This window comes from Protomyctophum bolini (genome assembly GCF_963924005.1).
Source record: "Protomyctophum bolini genome assembly, chromosome: 16".
Lineage (NCBI taxonomy): Eukaryota > Metazoa > Chordata > Actinopteri > Myctophiformes > Myctophidae > Protomyctophum > Protomyctophum bolini.
Window position 1 is genome coordinate 35,245,550 of NC_137877.1, and position 19,549 is coordinate 35,265,098.

The 19,549-nt window shown below is 42.5% G+C and overlaps 2 protein-coding genes across 4 annotated transcripts; both read left to right on the forward strand.

Moving 5' to 3' along the window:
• The first annotated feature begins 1,520 nt into the window (after positions 1–1,520).
• Positions 1,521–8,896, forward strand: LOC308330733 (uncharacterized protein). 3 transcript variants are annotated; one of them, XM_080785718.1, is made up of 7 exons: positions 1,521–1,719; positions 1,984–2,128; positions 2,519–2,632; positions 6,145–6,308; positions 6,620–6,783; positions 6,981–7,140; positions 7,317–8,896. In XM_080785718.1, the coding sequence occupies exons 2-7, from the start codon at positions 2,052–2,054 to the stop codon at positions 8,264–8,266; spliced, it is 1,629 nt and encodes a 542-aa protein (XP_080641844.1). In that variant the 5' UTR covers positions 1,521–1,719; positions 1,984–2,051; the 3' UTR covers positions 8,267–8,896. The 3 variants fall into 3 exon arrangements, with proteins under 3 accessions (XP_080641844.1, XP_080641845.1, XP_080641846.1); XM_080785719.1 differs by having other exon boundaries at positions 1,984–2,118; positions 2,512–2,632; XM_080785720.1 differs by having other exon boundaries at positions 1,984–2,115; positions 2,512–2,632.
• Positions 8,897–9,667: 771 nt separating this feature from the next.
• LOC308330328 (uncharacterized protein) lies at positions 9,668–19,264 on the forward strand. Its single transcript, XM_080785177.1, has 8 exons — positions 9,668–9,676; positions 10,458–10,533; positions 11,117–11,246; positions 12,890–13,056; positions 14,441–14,592; positions 15,393–15,558; positions 16,283–16,395; positions 18,154–19,264. Exons 2-8 carry the CDS (start codon positions 10,485–10,487, stop codon positions 18,991–18,993), a joined length of 1,617 nt encoding a protein of 538 aa, XP_080641303.1. The 5' UTR covers positions 9,668–9,676; positions 10,458–10,484; the 3' UTR covers positions 18,994–19,264.
• Positions 19,265–19,549: the final 285 nt, after the last annotated feature.

Sequence of the window (19,549 nt, forward strand, 5' to 3'; positions counted from 1 at the left end):
TCATTTTGGGGGCTTTTTGCCTTTATTGATAGATTAACAGACTTGACAGGAAAGGCTGGATTACCAGCCTGACATTACTCTGCCGGCCCAGACCAGGAAGACAGTACTACTTGAGATAATTATCTAACTACATAACATAACATAACATAACATAACCATGAACCAACACATTTTATACTAACTCGACCCTGGAGGCCGTAGATGGAATCCGGTGTTAATTTTAACTTTATTTCATTGATTTGCAACTCTGAGATAGTAGACTACAAATGGACCCTACAGGTCTCAGAGTTAAAGTAGGCTAACACAGGGATTTTGCTGTGCAAGGGCCGTAACAGTTACATCATACAATGTGGCAGAAGTTTCACATTAAATTAAGAGCCAGAAATTATATTAAACTACAGTGTTGACATTTCCTTTCAAACAGGCCAATTCTATTATCTGGCTTTTACACCGGGGGCCAAATTTGACATGGAAATAAGGGCCCAAGATAATAAATAAGACAATATTATCCTGCCGAATGTTATCTTTGTTCATGGTCCTGTCATCTCCCGGCTACTGTTTTAAAAAACACAGATCTGATCACAACTAAACATTCAAATTCAACTATTAACAAGAAGGGACATTAAACCACTTTTGGTCCCAGTGTCGTCCCTATTCTGAGTTGAACATTCAGCGACGATGTATGTCAATTACACTGTATATCTGACTTTTGACATTTTGAGCAGAGGTAGGATGAAAACATGAGGTGCCCTAGTATAGAGTCCGGGGAACTCCGGTCAACTAAGTAGGCCTATAGGGATTAAGTGGTTTAGTAAAATTACAATACTGTGTAGATTAAAAATAGAAGTGCACCGTAGTTTCACAGTGACTACATCTGTGGCTCCTTGAGTCAGAGATTGCGTAATCCACATTACTTTATGACTTGGTCTTGGTTGAATAGAACCACAGACTTATGATATCTCCCACATCTTGCATAGTTCACTGACCTCTTGTGGCGAAGGAGAGTACTACAAAGTGATGGGGCATGGGGGAAAAAACGTATCAAGCGTCGTTACACGGGAATTGGTGACCTATTGATTTATGTGACGCGGTTGGGTTCAAGTTCAAGGCATTATTTCGTTTTCGCATACAATACAGGTAGCACTTAGGCTTTTAAAAGCAGTGAAATTCTCTCCGGCTCTGAGTCACAGAAATAAACTCTCATTATAAGTTATTATATAACTCTGAGTCTGAACAGAGTGGATAAACAATAAAACACCGCTCCCCGATCAGCACGTGATTCTTAAGAAACCCCCGGGTGACTGACGAAGGGAAACGGCAAACGTGCGGCTTCTCAGACAGTCAACAAAGCTATCACAGTTGTATAATATTCAAATACTTCACAGTAAAGAGAGAGAGAGAGAGAGAGAGAGAGAGAGAGAGAGAGAGAGAGAGAGAGAGAGAGAGAGAGAGAGAGAGAGAGAGAGAGAGAGAGAGAGAGAGAGAGAGAGAGAGAGAGAGAGAGAGAGAGAGAAGAGAGAGCTGTGCATAAGAAACATTTTATTTTGAAGTCCGTAGCCGGATCTCTTCTTATTTTCAGTATAGCAGATTTGATACAGTACAGTAAGTAGAACTGGTATCGTATCTCCAATTCGCCTGTATTTGGAACATTCTGTCTATCACACGACTTTCACTTCATGTTTTTTTGGACAAAACACAACAGCGAGGCTGTCTGGCACGGTACAGTAGCAAATAATATCTTTGAGAAAGTTTCTTATAAATGTTGTGTCATAGGCTACTGTCATGGATTATTATTTATTTGCCACTTTCATTGTCACTGCTTAATAGGCTATTATTTAATAGTATTGAATTAGTCTCGCGTTACCAGACTGTTGCCTCCGCGATTTCCAAACGTTTCATCGAGATTGTGGAATGTTGTCTCAATTTAACTGGCTACGCGAGACTATATTGAATGAATACACCCTGACTCTGTTTCCTTATCAGACACTGACAGCAAAGGATATGCAGTCTGCAAACGGAGAGACCCACTCTGTGCTGTTGAATGAGGAGAGATGGAAATTAAAAACGTCCATATCACCTGCTATCTGATGATGATGATGATGATAAAATGTTATAGTGGTAAGAGCTGGTAACACTGAAAACACACACACACACACACACACACACACACACACACACACACACACACACACACACACACACACACACACACACACACACACACACACACACACACACACACACACACACACACACACACACATGTTGATGATTTGTGAGGTCTAGCTCTGGTCCATAGGTCTAATTCCAAAGACATTAGAGCTATGGACCAGAGCTATTCAAAGTCATGCTGCCCAGCCCTGGTTTAAACAGTGTGCTGCAACTATCGATTATCTATCGATAAGTGTTATGTTATACTTTGTCAAACAACAGTGGCCAGCTAAAATAATAATAACAGACCGATCCGGCAAGCTTGTGAGCCCTAACATGAGTGTGTGTTCTGTGTTGTAGCACGGAGCTCCCTGCCTGCTCCAGTCAACCTAACAGTCAAATCCACAAACTTCCACCATGTTCTCACATGGGACCCAGGGCCGGGAACGCCACCAGGGACGCAGTACAGTGTCCACCGCAGGTCTGTCTGTCTGTCTGTCTGTCTGTCTGTCTGTCACTAGCACTTGCTGTTCAAAAATAGCAGATGTACAAGCTTGCAGCATGGCACAAAGTGATGCAATGTGAGCTTGTACATACATCTGCTATTATTGAACATTTTTGAAAAATCTTGAAAAGTGTGACAACTACTGATTTAGAAGGCATTTGTAGACCTCAGGTCTTGATGGCTTTTTAGCACACCTGGTGTGCCTCGACACTGTAGTTGATGTTTCAGAGTGTGCTGTTCCACAGTGTTGGTTGGACATTGGACCTGTAAGAGACAGCACATTATATTATTATGGATTATCAGTGAGTGAGATAGCTGGACTGTAAAGGTTTATTAGACACGCAATCACGCAGTGCTGGGTAATGGTATTGGAACATTATGTATGGCCCACCCCCAAAATAAAATGTGCGTAAAAAGAAATAGAAAATATATTCTGAGTGGCACGATTTCTTCGTTGATTGCGACTGTAGGTCACAGATTACTATGAAAACCTGCAAAACCTGTCAGTCAGTCAGCTCGTCAGTCAGCTTTACATAGATTATGCATCAATTCACATATTCACAGTACACACATATTCATACACCGATGGCGGTGGAAACCATGCAAGGCAAGGCACTAACCAGCACATCAGGAGCAATTTGGGGTTCAGTGCCTCAAGGACACTTCGACACTAGCCTCGATACCCAGGGTTTAATTTCGTCTGCGTGAAAAATGAAAGCCTGGATTTACGCATGAGCTGCACTGTCCTAAAAGTGGGATCGCTCCAAATGATGTGACGTCAGGGCTCTGAGCGGTGTGCACCCCTCAAAATAACACCGTGAGGAAATCATTACCAGTGGAACTTCAAACGAGGCTATGCGAGGAAAATGAGGAGAATGGCTGAAGAACCCACCACACCGTCTAAGAAAAAAACCAACGTGTGCCGACTCTGTGTAAATAACTTTGACAGTCCATTAGAATGGTATACTCCAGCAACCAGTGGTTTCTGCTTCTGGTCGACACAATAACAGTGCTGCACTGGGGGGGGGGGGGGGAGACCGGGGCTGACGGACAGATCGGTGAACCAATCAGGGTGTGCGCAAATCTGAGTTGCGGCCCTCCCACCTAGGCCAGAAAGGTCTAGCGTTAGCTCAGGCTACTTCGACACTAACTCTGTGGGAGCCCAGGTTCGAACAGGCAACCTAGCGGTTACCATCTAGCCCAGGGGTAACCAACCGGGGGTTCGCGATCTACCGGTAGCTCGCGGGAACGTTTCCAGTCGATCGCGAAGTGTCAGACAGACCCATTGGAATAATGTCAGTGCCGCTCGTCACATGCAAATTAATTTTGAGCAGAGCGCTGTGGCTCTGAGTTTGAGAATAGACCCCATCGTCCAAGGGTGTGTGTGCGTGTGTGGTGGGGTGGTGGTATTTTAGCAACACTGAATGATCTGTCCCATTGGTCGTGTGCTCGTATCATGAGCCAATGGCTGCAGCTCTGAGCTTCCCAGACCCAGGTTCACATCTCAACTATTCTACACTACGTCATGCCGTAAAGAGAACTGACAGGTCAGCCACAGGGCTGCTACCATATTAGCAGCTGTGAGCGCTCTTCTCTTCTCGTGAAGAAAGCAGGACAGAGTTGTCAAATAAATCCCGCCGTCATTCATACTGTATTTATTCTCCGACCCGACATTAAAATACGGAACAACGTGCGTTCATTACGGGCTCGTGACAGGCTGCAGACACAGAGTTGGGACTACTAGCCGATAGCGCCGCTGCTACTTCAGTTTTCGTTGTTCGTTGTTATATTTTTTATTATTGGGATTTGATCATTGATGCAAATTCTAAACATATGGATGCAGCTGCAGAAGTTGTGTTGCTTAAAGGAATGCATAGTTGCGTTCTCCTCAACTGCTGCGCAGCAACAACAAAAATATAAAAATGAAAAAATATACTGAATATACCAGTCTGCAATGCAAACTAATAGGCGAGTGCACTCCAGGGCATATGCAAAGGGAAAGAATGACTTCTGTCCGTGACAATAATCAACGCTACAGTTTGAATTATGTACACATGCACACATAGAGCAAAAAATATGAAATATGAAAACTTGTTGAAGTACAACGCATGAGTCAAGTAGCTGCTTTCCTTTCCTCTTTACTGAGCCTACTGTCATTGAACTGCTGTCCGATAAAATGCAGGATGTGTTTGCATTAACTTCAGATATTTAAATGGAGATTATTGGATTAGTAAGTGACTGTCACCTGCAGGTCAGAGCTAAAGAGAAGGAATTTTGGTATCTTGTGAGCAGAGAATGGCCTTTTCACAAATGAAAATAATAAAATCTAGAATCTAGAAAATAGAACTCGTATGACTGACTCACATCTTAATGACACCCTCAGACTGGCAATCACTAAATATGATTTCAAAACGCTTGCAGATAAAGTTCAGTCACAGCAGTCTCATTAAAGGTGGGCTGACCCTGAGAGTATGTCACCATATCTGTGCAAATATATATGGTCATGTTATGCCTATGTCATTTGAACATCTGCCAATGTGAATATTCATTGAAATGAGAAACAAAATATTTCTAATACTAATTATTTCTAATTTGTCTTAATATTATTTGACATTGATAATATAACTTACTATAAGTATTTATTCTAATTTAAGCTTTAGTCTTTGTGTGGATGTGTGCACATGCATTGAGCCTGTCAGAAATAGCAAAAAAACAAGTGTTTTTTCTAACACGTTTTAGTGGTAGATCTTGGCTTACAATTGGGAATAAAATGGGCTCTTGGGCTTGAAAAGGTTGGTTACCACTGATCTAGCCACTCTACCCCTGAGCCACCGCCTCCCCTTTGAATGGAACATTTCTCCCCCCGCAGCTCTGACTTTCACCTGTACATGTGTCATGTCACACACTTTGTGTGAGAGTGGTTAAAGTTTCCATCTGTTAGCTGAGCAGTGGCAGTGATACAGCTGTGTCCACATACCGTCTGAAAATGACTGGAGACAGGAACTGAACAGTACGCTGCCCTTTTAAATCAACCACCACCCTTGATGGAAGTGTGTGTGTGTGTGTGTGTGTGTGTGTGTGTGTGTGTGTGTGTGTGTGTGTGTGTGTGTGTGTGTATTGCTGTATTGTTGTATTGTGCTTTCTGCTTTGGCAATGTAAACGTATGTTTTCTCATGGCAATAAAGCCCTTTGAATTGAATTGAATTGAAATTGTGTGTGCGTGGTGTTTTTGTTCAAGTTCCATCGTTAGTTTTAAGAAAAAAAGTGGAGAAGGAGAAAGGAGAAAACATAGTAAAGAAACACATACAAAAAATCTCATGTACAGTCCATTTATACACCGTATAAAAAAATATTTTTTATTCTGCTTTGAAACATAATAAATCTTAAATGCTATGTGCTTCACTTTCTCTATCTGTCTCTTATTTACTCCTAATGGGTGTAAATAAGTATTGAAGGTTTAACTTCCATTATTGTTTGTCTTTGTACAGAGTCAACAATAGGCTGCTAAAGCCTTTAAAAACATCCAACAGCACCAGTAGGAAGTTGAAGCTGAAGCTGTTTATGAAGACGTACAAGCTGTCTGTCCAGGCCTCCCTCAACATGTCCGTGTCTCCAGAGTCCAAACATTGCACCTTTGTTCCCTTCACTGATAGTAGGTCAACACAACACATCACTTTCACTAAACATTTTTTTACTAGCTTGATTTGTATTGGATACTACTACTAGTACTATTACTACTACTATTAAGGTGTTCGGGACCTGGCCACCATTTGGAACACGAACACCTGGTTCTGGAGAACTGCTCAACTGACAATCACACGCACGCACGCACGTGCGTGCGCGCGCACACACACACACACACACACACACACACACACACACCCTAGGAATTTATAGATTGCAGACAGACAGTTTGATCAACAACACTATAATAACAATGTGTAATTGTGTGTTTGTGTGCAGCTAAAATAGGTCCACCGATGCTGTCAGTAGCAGGATGTGGGACATGTATCCAGGTGAACATTTCGATGCCTAAGCCTGACAACAACTCTGACAATGTCGCTGACATCCAAAACTTGTATAAATACAGAATCTACTGTAGAAAAGATGAACAGTCGGAGGAAAAGGTAAGAAAATCAGTTCATGTTTAATATTTAACCACACAAACTCTCTATACTTAGTAAACTTGTAAACTCGGTCAGGGTGATGGACTTAAAACACACACACACACACACACACACACACACACAGAGAGAGAGATAGACGATAATGCTAGCAACACAGTTTAGTGTGGGGTAATTTGTTTACTGTTTGTTTTCTGCAGGCGACAGAGCAAGATACAAGTGACACCAGTTATCGTGTTGAGAACCTGTATGTTGGGGTGAAGTACTGCATCAAAGTAAAACCCATGATCGCAGTCAATACGCACACTTTACCCTCAAAATGGAAATGTGATTATACCAGTAGACTGGAGCCAAGCAGAGGTCAGTATGATGTCTACTTACTAAATACTTCAAAACCGTGCTGCTGATACTACAACTACCATGCTACAGACAAGAACCGTTACAAATGTGAAACGCAACATTGTGTGTGTGTGTGTGTGTGTGTGTGTGTGTGTGTGTGTGTGTGTGTGTGTGTGTGACTGTGTGCGCATGTGTAGGTCCTGCAGTAGTATCTTCACTAACGTCCGTCCTGCTGGTGGGTGGAGGTGTCCTGGCTCTTCTCTTCTCGTGTCTGTACTACACTGGTTTCCTCTGCAGAGTGCAACTCCTCCCCGCTGTATTGTTGCAAGACCAGACTGAACCTCGGCCCACTCATGAATACCTCCTGACCCCAGAGAGGACCATCCCGGACTCGGTCTCCATCCAATCAGATCCTGAACAGAACATGATGGCAACCAATCGCAGACCACTACGTCCCAACATGGAGCTGGAGGAGGAAAATGAGGAAGAGGAAGATGAAGACGGGGCCTTGTACCTACAGAGTGGCGTACAAGGCCGCGGGGCAGCGGAGCTCTCCTCAGGTGAAAGCTCTGACTCAGACTCAGACTCCCAGAAAACATCTGAACCAGGGGTGCACGCCGCCTCCATCTCGGGGGGCTGTGGTAGTTTCAGAGGTGTTGCTGAGGGGGTGGAGCCAGGGGGTTATGGTCCAAACAAAGAGGGCAGAGGTAAAAGGACAACGGTCTTGTATTCCATGCCTGATCTGGACCAACCAGGAATTCTGGGACATGTTGGAAAAGCTATTGAGGAAGAGAACGAGATGAGAGAGGAAGAAGAGCAAAAGGGGGGCGAGAATTCTTCTGGCCACGTCAATCTGTTCTCGCTGACCCTGGGGTCGCCAGAGGAAGATGAGGATGAATATGATGAAGCACAGAGTGCCAAAGACTTCCTGAGACCGTGTGACGAGCGGCCATTACTCCCTAAAGACTCACCGCAGAGGACTTCAGGAGACACAGGAGCACAAAGGGAAACGCTGTCTGTCGATGGGACTCTGCAAGCTGGACTTACAGAGACTTTCCCACAGAATGTTGACCGACAATCAGGGGGTACAGACACGAGCTCTGAAACAGACGAGGAAGAAGAGTTCTCAGGCTACGTGGGACGTTAATTATATTGACGATATACATTTGCATGTGCACAGTGAAATCCTCTGTGTTCAAAGTTCAAACTTCATTTAACTCTGAGCAGTGTACAAATGGATAAATGAACACTAGTAGTGCTAGTGTTGATTATTTTGCAATTGGTCTATCAATAACTTTTTGGATTAATCAAATAATGTAGACATTTGTTTTTTGAATACTTTATTTTTTGATCTATAGCAAATCGACAAAAAAAATGTATGGATCTTTTTTATTATTAATATTATTTTTTACAATTGAAATATGATGCATGATGCAACATTTGAGCGTATAGATTAGTATTTTGTACTATTTGTGTCATTTTTTATATTTTTTTGCCTAGAATGACTAATGGGGATACCAACTATAATGTATAAAACTATATATATTTTTATAATCGATTAAATCGATTAGTTTGATCTATAATTGAGTGTGTGTGTGTGTGTGTGTGTGTGTGTGTGTGTGTGTGTGTGTGTGTATATATATATATATATATATATATATAATACATCAATACATTCCTGCCTTACAAGTCTATACTGTGCAAATATGTATATATTGTCTAGGGCAATACATTCTTAATGATATTTATTACTGTGTAATAAAGATCTATTTCTATATAGAGTATATTATATTAATTACTAGTATATGTGTGTATGCTATGTACTATTTAGGCCTATAACCTATTACCTATAACCTATTTAGATACCAGTCTAAACCTATCACCATGCTATAATGCATTCCCCATGGCAAATTATAAATAACACAATATAATGCTAAATATTATGCTAAAAATGTCCTATGCAAATAAAGTATATTAATAGAGTGCTTCTCAAAGTTAAAGGATGCCCAAATTATCATCTGAAATTATGGAAGAGTTTTGTCTTTTGTTTTTAAATAGAAAGATATATATACCAGCCTTATTTTGCTGGGTGGGAGACTGGGAGTATAGGGAGTAGGGAACCAGGATGGATATACCCTCTCAAAGCAGGGGTCCCCGGCTACCCACCCGGCCCGAACCCCATACTTTCTTTGTAAACCACATTTGTGCTGCTCTGCCCATAGGCTCTGCCAGGCCAGCCTGTAGTACTTCACATTTCTACTAGATCACATGATTTCCTACTATTTCCTGGAGCATAGGGTATTTATTTGCCTCATCTTAGTTTGTGATTTACATAGCCGCTCCACCACTCGTCATACAAATCATCAATGAACACGTACAAATAAAATTACATCAATAAAACACCCTATTATGTTATAAACTGTGGGATAAATTAATAGTATCATAACCAAACCAGTTATGCTTGTGTCTCTCTCTGCCAGTTTTATTACATGGCAATAACGTCCCCTATGTCAACAACAATCTCGGCAGGAAACAACATGGAGAAGTTACAGTGCGGGTAAGTTAAAGTTGTCTTAATATTCATATTGTAAACCTAATTGAAGTACCGGTACGTACAGAATACAGATTAGTGTAGAGCTACCTCATATAGGACCACTTTATTTCTAAACTTCATGGCTTTTCATTTATTTAATAATAAGATATCAGCTAATAGCAAAACAAACAGTGCTATCAATGCAGCCTACTGTTAGTTCAGTTACCGTTAGCAGCTTAACGGATACAGGCTGTCAGTGGGCATTGCTGGGCATAACGCCTCGTGGGCAGCACTGGGCAGTGGGCACCAACGTTAAATTGACAGTTTCTTCCTCAAAATGTATAAATGAATACATACAAAATAAAATAAATCAAGTCTATACGTTAGAAAATGGTCTGAAAATAAATGGATTGATTCATTGATTGATTGACACAGTATGTAGAATGGAATGGCCCTGGGTGGGTACATTTCAAACGAAACCATGAAGTCAATACAAAAAACTGTTACTTGTGGACGAACCATATATAGCATTACACTTGTTTGGGGTGCACCATTTTCAATTAATCAGAACATTTAGAGACATAGGCCTAAAAATATACACTTCTAAAAAAAAAAGGAAAGTAAAAAAAGGGAATCACATGTACAGTATGGGGAAAAGGGTTTGACTCAATGACTGGATATCACAAACTGTTGCAGTTTTAGAATTTGTAGACATATTGGGCCCAAAATAGATTTGTTCTCATTTAAAAGCAAAAACAAAAAAGTATTTTTGAAATGATTGTATTATTTTATTTTTGCCACTCAGCACAATGGAGAATATTATGTCACGGTCATGACAAATGTCATCTGGACGCTCTCATGGTTACTGCAGGTGCTCACAGGTGAGTGGGTGTGTATACATGAGTTCCATAGACACATTAGGGTTATTCATGGTTAACTCAGGCCTATACCCTGTGCATACCCTCTATATAGGCTATCTACTATTTGGTTCAAATGATTGGGGTGTTTTATTTGTAAAAGGCGGGTCTGTAAAGGCCTTTTGTATGGAAGCCTATTTACACCACTGGACACATCTTTGTTTTTTGCAATTATGATTACCGGTGTATATATCCGAATACTGAGTCAATTATTTCAGTGATTTAAAAGGTTAAATATTTACTTTTAAAACTGAATAGAAGTAGTATTAATATAGAATTTGTTGTTAAGAAAAATATGTAGGCCTGGTCATAAACGGAAAACATTGAACTCCTGTACTGGTGGATGATCACGAATGTACTTCCTAATGTTGTACTGATGTGTTGCAGCTATGAGTGTACTTCCTAATGTTGTACTGATGTGTTGCAGCTATGAGTGTGCTTCCTAATGTTGTACTGATGTGTTGCAGCTATGAGTGTACTTCCTAATGTTGTACTGATGTGTTGCAGCTATGAGTGTACTTCCTAATGTTGTACTGATGTGTTGCAGCTATGAGTGTACTTCCTAAGCCAAACAATCTGACGCTGACCTCCAAAAAGTTCATACACCTGGTGACCTGGAAGCCTGGACCAGACACTCCCCCAGACACGTACTACAATGTTTCAGTCCACTCTGGACGGTAGGTGTGTGTGTGTGTGTGTGCGCGCGTGTGTGTGTGTGTGTGTGTGTGTGTGTGTGTGTGTGTGTTGTGTGTGTGTGTGTGTGTGTGTGTGTGTGTGTGTGTGTGTGTGTGTGTGTGTGTGTGTGTGTGTTGTGTGTGCGTGTGCGTGTGCACGTTTACGCGCCCATGACGCACGTGGCGGCGTGTGTGTAAATAGCACATTATCGTAATTACGATATCAACACTCATGACAGATTGCAGTCAGATCGTACAGTATGACCCACTTGTACACAACAAAGAGGAAATCTCAAAAGACAACTGCAACTTCTCTTTGACACCTGTGTGCAGTGGTACCCACGGAGCACACACATGCTGCCGCAGCAGTGGTACCCACAGAACATACGCATGCTGTCGCAGCAGTGGTACCCACAGAACATACGCATGCTGTCGCAGAGTCGGACCCGTTGCTCCCACAACCACGAGATGTTTAAGCCATTTGAACTAAACTATGTGTGCTAATAACACAACCTGGATTAGAACATTTTCCGCACACACACACACACACACACACACACACACACACACACACGCGCGCGCACACGCACACAAACACACTCACACACACACACACTTGCTTATGGCAGTCTATCGTTGTCGATGATGACTTCATATCTCCTGGGGGTAGGGTTTTTTTCATATAAAAACGTTAATAAAGAGGGTATATTTTGGGAAAGCAAAAAACGGGCGTTGTTTGTTCGCATATGTTAACGGTCAATTCCTGTGTGCAAAATTCAGATCAATTTCTCCAGCCACTGAGGAGAAGCGAGCAGAACAGAGAGGTTATCAGGACAGGTTTTGGTGACAGATGTTTGCTTAATTTATTGCCCATTTATTATCTTATCACCAATTTCAGCTGAATGAGTCGGCTATTACGACATTCCCAGAATAGGGCCGCTAGGATTCATGAGCCCTGTATTCTTTGCCATATAATGAATAGTGAAAATAACCGATGGGCTGTTTATTGAAAATCTGTGGATTGTTTACAAATATTGGCCTATGATTATATGCACAAATCAGGGATGTCATGTTGAAAGCAGATTGTGTGCTGAAGCCAGTGGAGCAGGGGAAACGCCTCTACTGTATGTCATGAGTCACTTATTCATCCATTGTGTCAGATCAACTGGTTTGTCTTTTAGTGAGTCATCACAGCAACCAACCAATCTTTAGTCTGACCTTGTTGTATGCTGGTACACCATATCTCCTTCCTGAAGGTAGCAACCTATATTCTCTATACAACACATGCTTAGTATTAGAGGTGATATTCCTTGCTAACCTTAGGATGCTGTTATCATATGTGGATGTATAAAGTTTCTGAAGTTGTTGTCCAACAATCTTAGGTATACGTTATTTATCTCAGATATTGGCAAATGAACTGATGTGATTATTGTGATTTGAAATAATATACCGTTGCTGTCGTATATATATACAAAAATAGCACATCTGCAAGTTCACAATATGTCGCACCAAATCAGGGAGGCTTGGTACACATCCCTCATTTCCTGTAAATGAATGGTTTTGCTCAACACGGTATACGTTTTCCACCCGGCGACGACAACAGCAGCAGCGTTCTATGAATTCATTCTATTCTTCATGTATTCTAGGGGTAGCTGGGTGTCGGTCTGTGAACGCGTGCGGCGTCCACTGCTGTGTAACCTGACGGAGCATTTCCCTGACCCCAACAAGGTGTATTATACACAGATCCAAGCCGTCCTGGGCTCCGATGTCTCAGAGCCGCTCCTGCACGACGGCTTTGTGCCCCTCAAAGAGAGTAAGTGTCAATAGACCCCCTTCAACAGCATTGCTACTCACGTTTGTTGCTTAAGTAGAAGTATCGATTGCCACAATGTAAAAATACTCTGTTACAACTTACACGTCAGAGTCCCGTGTACTTGAGTAGAAGTATAAAAGTATTTCCATCAAAATATACTTAAAGTACCAAACGTAAAAGTAGCTCCTTATAAGTTCCAATATCACAAGTTCTCAAACGTATAACATTTGGGTTAGGGTTAAAAGTTGTACTTGAGTACAGTCATTGCGTATGTACTTAGTTACTAGTACTACACATGCTAGGCTGTTACTTTAAAGTGCAGGGACACTTTGGTGGAGGATTGGCTTGTGCAGCTACCTTGCCATGATGTAACTCCAAAGTTGGGTGAGATATCAAAAATACTTGCTCCCGATTGATAATTCAAAATATGGTCCTCATTGATTACATTGTACAGTGAAACAGCCCTCAAAGTCGCTCTTTTTCTTTATCCCCTAAACAAATACAAACAATGCTGATTCTGCAAATTATTATTATAATTATATCAAGTGACACACCCACCACATCTACAAGGACACAGGCTGCATACAAAGATGTCAAGAACAAATTATTAAAATGGCACTAAGGGAAATCGAGGGTAGGGTGGTACAATGGTGCAGAAAAATAAATAATTAACTGCAAACCAAAAGACATCAAAATAATTAACTGCAAACCAAATGACATCAAATTATGTCAAAATATATGCATTTATATATATATTTATATTTATATATACGATTTCCCTATTTAGGAATCTCGTCGGCCTTAGTGCCACTTTAACATTGTTTCTACTAGTCCTCGGCTTGACAGCTTGTATGCAGCCTGTTTGATTGATTGATTGATTGATTGATTGATTGATTGATTGATTGATTGGATAGTTTTATTAGTGAGAAATGTAAAAACAGCAACAGAATACAGTCAAACACTTAGTCCAAAAGGGATAGCAGCAACAACGGTCTTGTTTGCATTTAGGCCCCGTGTCCTTGTATATGTGGTGGGTGTGTCACTTGATAATTACCCTCATTGCAAAAGCAGCTTGTTCATTTTAACTGTTGTATATAATACAATCCAACCAACCTCATACCAAACGTTGTACCTATCTATTTATTAATAAGGAGCATGGGACTTCCTTCCTTCTAAACTGTATGTTTTTATGTTTCTCACCCGTAGAACCTTTTGAATCCAAGCTAACTACACAACCAAATGTCTACCAAAGTGTCCTTGAACTTCGGTGTAACCACTTAAGTTTCAGCCTGGCGTCCCTATTTGGGCCTGTCACTGTTATCTCAAACATCTTGACAGATCTATACGTTTTAAATAGTAGTTTGTTCCATGGCGTTTGTTCCAGCGGAGATGGAGCAGCCCCTGCTGACGGTGGCTCCCTGTGGGCCTGGGTCTTTATGTGTGGATCTGCAGCCTCCAGAGGAACGCCTCAGGAACATCTACCAGACCCTACATTACCGTCTGAAGGTCCAGAAGAGCAGCCCACAACCAGCTACGGTAACACACACGCACACACACCAACCATTTATTCTAATGCGACTAGCGACGGGACCGCGATGGGCCGTCAAAAACACAATGTTTGATTAGAATTGGAATCATTGATTTAGATTCAGAGTTATTAGCAATTTTTCCTGCCGTCCAGTATAATGGAAGGAAAACACTTGATGACGCACCAACCGGAAATGACGTCGAAAGTTGCACAATAGAGGCTCCTAGTAGTGACTGTAGTGTAGCTCGCTGATATCAAACAATTAATTATCCGTCTTTGGGCTAATCTCCGTCTTTAGCAGTAGAAGTGTTATCAGTAGTTCATGTAATATATATATATATCCATATTCTTTATTGCGACCGAAGGTCGTCACTCAAAATCCCCATACTGTACATAGGGCGTTTTCCGCCGCTGGGCGACCATTAAGCCCATATAAGCGAATGTCCCCATATATGGTCACGCATTGTGATATAGTCACATCTCCAAGACACGCTATATATGGCCATGAATGATGTCAGAAACGGTTCTTGAATTCCATTATGTTGATCCTTCTCCATCCATCCTTCCTCTTCGATGTCTCCCTTTTGACTGATAGCTGTCCATTTAAACTCTAGACTCTAGACGACTCTGCCACAAAGTTATTTGTGCAGCCGCGCCCGGCAGCCGGCGAAAACTAGAGTTCTCAAAAGGCCCTAAAATTAAGCCCTAAAGGGCGAGGTCGCTTCTCGCCCTCAGGCGTCTTACTGGTATTATCTATTGTGAAAGTATTTCTGGAAACTTAAACCTCAAGTGTTTTGTGTGTGTTCAGTTCTTTCAGACTAGGGAAGGTCTGAAGAGTCTCATTCTGAAGGACCTGGTTCCAGGCAGACAGTACTGTGTGTTTGTCAGTTTCTATGAGAACTTTCTGCCTAGAAGAGAGTCCAACTACAGCCAGCCTGTGTGTGCCTTCACCACTGACCTACCTGCAGGAAGGGGTGGGTGTTTAATAACAATAATAATTACTTTAGTTATTATTCTGTAATTGTACATTTGCAGATACATGAAATGTGTCCTCTGTATTTACCCATCCTGACTATGCTGACAGTAAGGTGTTAACCACATGAACCCTCGCATCCCTATTTCTTCTGTGGTGAACATTCGCTGAGAATAGCAACTCTAAAAGCTCGCAGTGCATTGTGAGCTAGTAGATCGACTATTGTCGGGCAAGAGATTTTGGTGTAGAGGGAAGTGGACTTAGTGTAGAGCCCTGGGTGACCCTGGTCAACTAAGTATATACTGTAGGGTTGAAGTGTTTAAACTTGAATAAACAATATGAAAGTGTGCCCTGTTCTGTTCCAGCTCTTTCATTATTTGCCTTTACCAACTTAGTTATTGTATAGGCATTGCTGTTGCTTTTTTCTCAAAGAACACCAATATGCATCGCCATAATAATACTGTTATTATCGTCACAATATCAATATCGACGTACAGTATTTGGTCAAACATATCATGTTATTTGATTTTGTCAACTCTATATCACCCAGCACTGCCTTGTATTTTTGTTATTATTGAAAGTAACAATAGGTCTTCTATGGAACATAACTTCAAACTCTTAGATCAATGCCTTGCTCAAGGGCAGTGGCAGTATGCCACCGACACGCCTCTGTTTAGTGTGTCATACATTATGTGTATTTAATGTATGGATCTCTCTCTCCACAGCTATAAAGATTGTGGCGCCACTGTGTGTGTTGGTGGTGTGTATTGCAGTGGCTTTGGTTCTGCAGTGGTGGACCGGGTTTATCTGCCTGGAAACGGTGCTACCGAGCATCCTGGTGAGTACTGTCCACTTCCTACCGAGCATCCTGGTGACTACTGTCCACTTCGTGGACATATTTATATTGTTTAGAGAACACGTATGGTATAAACGTGTTCTCTAAATATTGTCTGTGATTTTGGATATTGTACTGGACATACTATAGTATAGGGATGTCCCTTTTTTTTTCTCCCGGTCCGATTCCGTTCATTTGAAAAGGCAGTGATCGGGACAACCCTACTTTTTATGAATGAATGAATGTGTTGTGACAAAAGCTCAAGGCACACCCGGACTTGACTAATGGTACACCAATGTTCCTTGGCACACCGTTTGGGTGAGGGGATAACAGCGACAATTCACTTGGGAAATTGGGCCAATTGGCAATGATTTTCTTTTTATATATATTTTTATCCCACGATTTTGTAACCCATTTTTCACCCCTGTGTCAATCATCTAATGTGATCCTGGTCTCTACACACCCTCCACCAACCTAGTCCCCATATGTGGGGGACAAGGGGAGAGCAACGGACTTGAACTCACGCTTCCTTCATGCCTGAGTGTCCAAGTTGCTCCTTTACAACTGACAGGGGGGAGTTTCCCTGGTTGGACGTAGCACGTGGAAGGAACACGTTATTCCAACCAGTTCCTTTCCCCTCCATCAGGCGCCCCCCGACTGGCCAGGGGGAGGCAGTTTAGTGACCAGGATTACTGCATGTTTTTTGTGAGGGTACCTACCCTAGGGGACACGGGGAGAACATGCAAACTCCACACAGAAAGGCCCTTTCGCCAACCCCGCCTTCGGGTATGGGAGGAAACACGCCGCCAGTACCCACAGCGACCCAGGACCTTCTAGCTGTGAGGCGACAGCACTACCAACTGTGCCACCGTGCCCCAGTTGGCAATGATTAAATTGGGTAGAAAATTATGTAAAACGTTTTTTTTTTTAAATGCCACTCATCGGAAATTTCTTTAAAATGTATGTGAGTGTTTCCCATCCGCCAGCAACATCGCACGCTTTGAAATTTCACTCGTAACCTTTGGTATTATCCCCTAGCACAAATACTTAAAGTAATCAGACGATGAGACGTTAACATATGTGTGTAGGTGGGAGGAGGGGGCATGGGGGATATAGACTTGGCACTTGGCGGATGTTGTGTTTTCTCATGCGACTGAGAGCCGACCGCGCTGCTATTAGAGTCAGGTAATGTTCCATTGTTTTGAATGGTAAAAGTCAAAGTCAAACCACAAGGGAAGATAAACCATGAAGGGGGCTTTCCCTTCCCCCAAGTGTTTCTGAACAGTAAAGAATAGAAGCTGAGGTCCTTTAGAGAGTGATTGTTGAAGGTTGGCAGATAAGACTGTTGGATTGACATCTGACATTGCGTTATCGTTCTGTGTCATAATATCATAATATCTGCTATAGCTCAACTCTATTCACGCTTTCTCAATGTTCTTTCGCTGACTCACATCTAATCTGTCTCTTCTATCTTAGAATATTACTTGAAATGGGTAAACATCTACAGTTTTAAATATATACATAATAATGTACTTAATAATGACATTTCCTTTCACAAACACACTTTGATCGCTATTCTGCTAGAGTTTATGTAATATGCAAATTAAAATCAGCAATTACATTTCTTTTTCATTACAAGTACTATCTCTCCCTTAATTCTTCTCTCTGTCTCTGTCTCTGTCTCTGTCTCTGTCTCTGTCTCTGTCTCTCTCTCTCTCTCTCTCTCTCTCTCTCTCTCTCTCTCTCTCTTCTCTGTCTCAGTTGGACATCACCATCCATCCAAAGGAGGAGCAATTAGTTTTCGAACCCTGTGATGGTCTCATATCCTTGGTCTTTGTTGAGTCAGCGTCGCCCTCTACAGGTGGTGAAGGGAACAGCAACAACAGACAGTCGGAGAAAGGATACGATGATGAAGGAGAAACGGAACAGGAGAGCCGGTCAGGGAGCGGAGGAGATGGTTATACATTGCGTCCCGTGGCCCTCTCTCCCTCCCCCAGCTCCTCATCGTCATCCTCCTCATCCTCACCGACGGCCGGGTCTACATCATTTGAGCCCGTGGGTTCAGACCAACACGCTGTTCTTCTGCTTGAGTGGTCCAATGGCGTGCGTGACCACACCCACTCCTCTCCCCTCCGTCCCACATCGCCCCTCCAATCAGCTGTAGGCACAGACCGCCACGCACCGGCGGCCGAATGTACGGTATTGAGTACCGTTCCCCTGCCGGAATCAAATGAGCTGGGCTCATCGGAGGCGTGTGAGATGATGCTCCAGCCTCACGTGCAAGGTTTGGGTGCTTTGACTGTGGGCGTTGTGAAGACGAAGGTGGAGGGAGTGTGGGTGAAGGGAAGCGGTCAGGGCGTCGACCTCTGGTCACTGTCGTTCGGCGCACACGAGCCGGAGGAGGTCAATCATGACACGGCGGCGCCTCCCTCTGATGGAGCGGAGAAGGCCCTAGACGATGCGTCCGCTCCCCTCCTCCTGTCCTCACAGGAAGAGGTGACGGACGCCATGGAGGAGGTCGCTGTGGAAACCACGTCCGCTAGCGAGGAAGAGGAGGAGGAGGAGGAGGAGGAGGAGTGTTGTGGTTACATGAAGCGTTAGGATGTTGTTACAACCTGCCAGTGACCCAGTGTTGGGCTGAACTCGGTCAGTGTGAGACAGGAAAGGAAAGGAAAGGTACTATGTTTACCCAGGGTAACTGGACTAAGCTCAATAACTTGTTTACAGCCAGGCCCTGCTCATAGAACATTTCATGTTAGAGGTTCAATGCCTTGTCCAAGGGCACTTCAGCGGTGGTAATTTGAACGTGCCGGTCCGGGGATACGAACTAGCGACCTTCCGATATCAAGACCGCTCCGCAAACCGTTCGGCCACAACAGTGAACACTACCGTGTTCACTGTTGTGGCCGAACGGTTTGCACAGTTAAAGCCTCTCAGCCAATGTTAGGAGTCAATGTTACAATGACCACACAAGTGTTCTAAAGTGAAATAACCACTTTAGGTTTCACAACAGCTAGCTGCAATATGTATGTTTTGAATAGGATTGACCAGGATTAATTGACATACTGTAAGTATGTATAAGGCGTACGTCAGTGGTGTCATGCAGCTCTGTTCACATTTTTGATAGGCCTAGTTTTTGTTTTTGGTACATTTAATG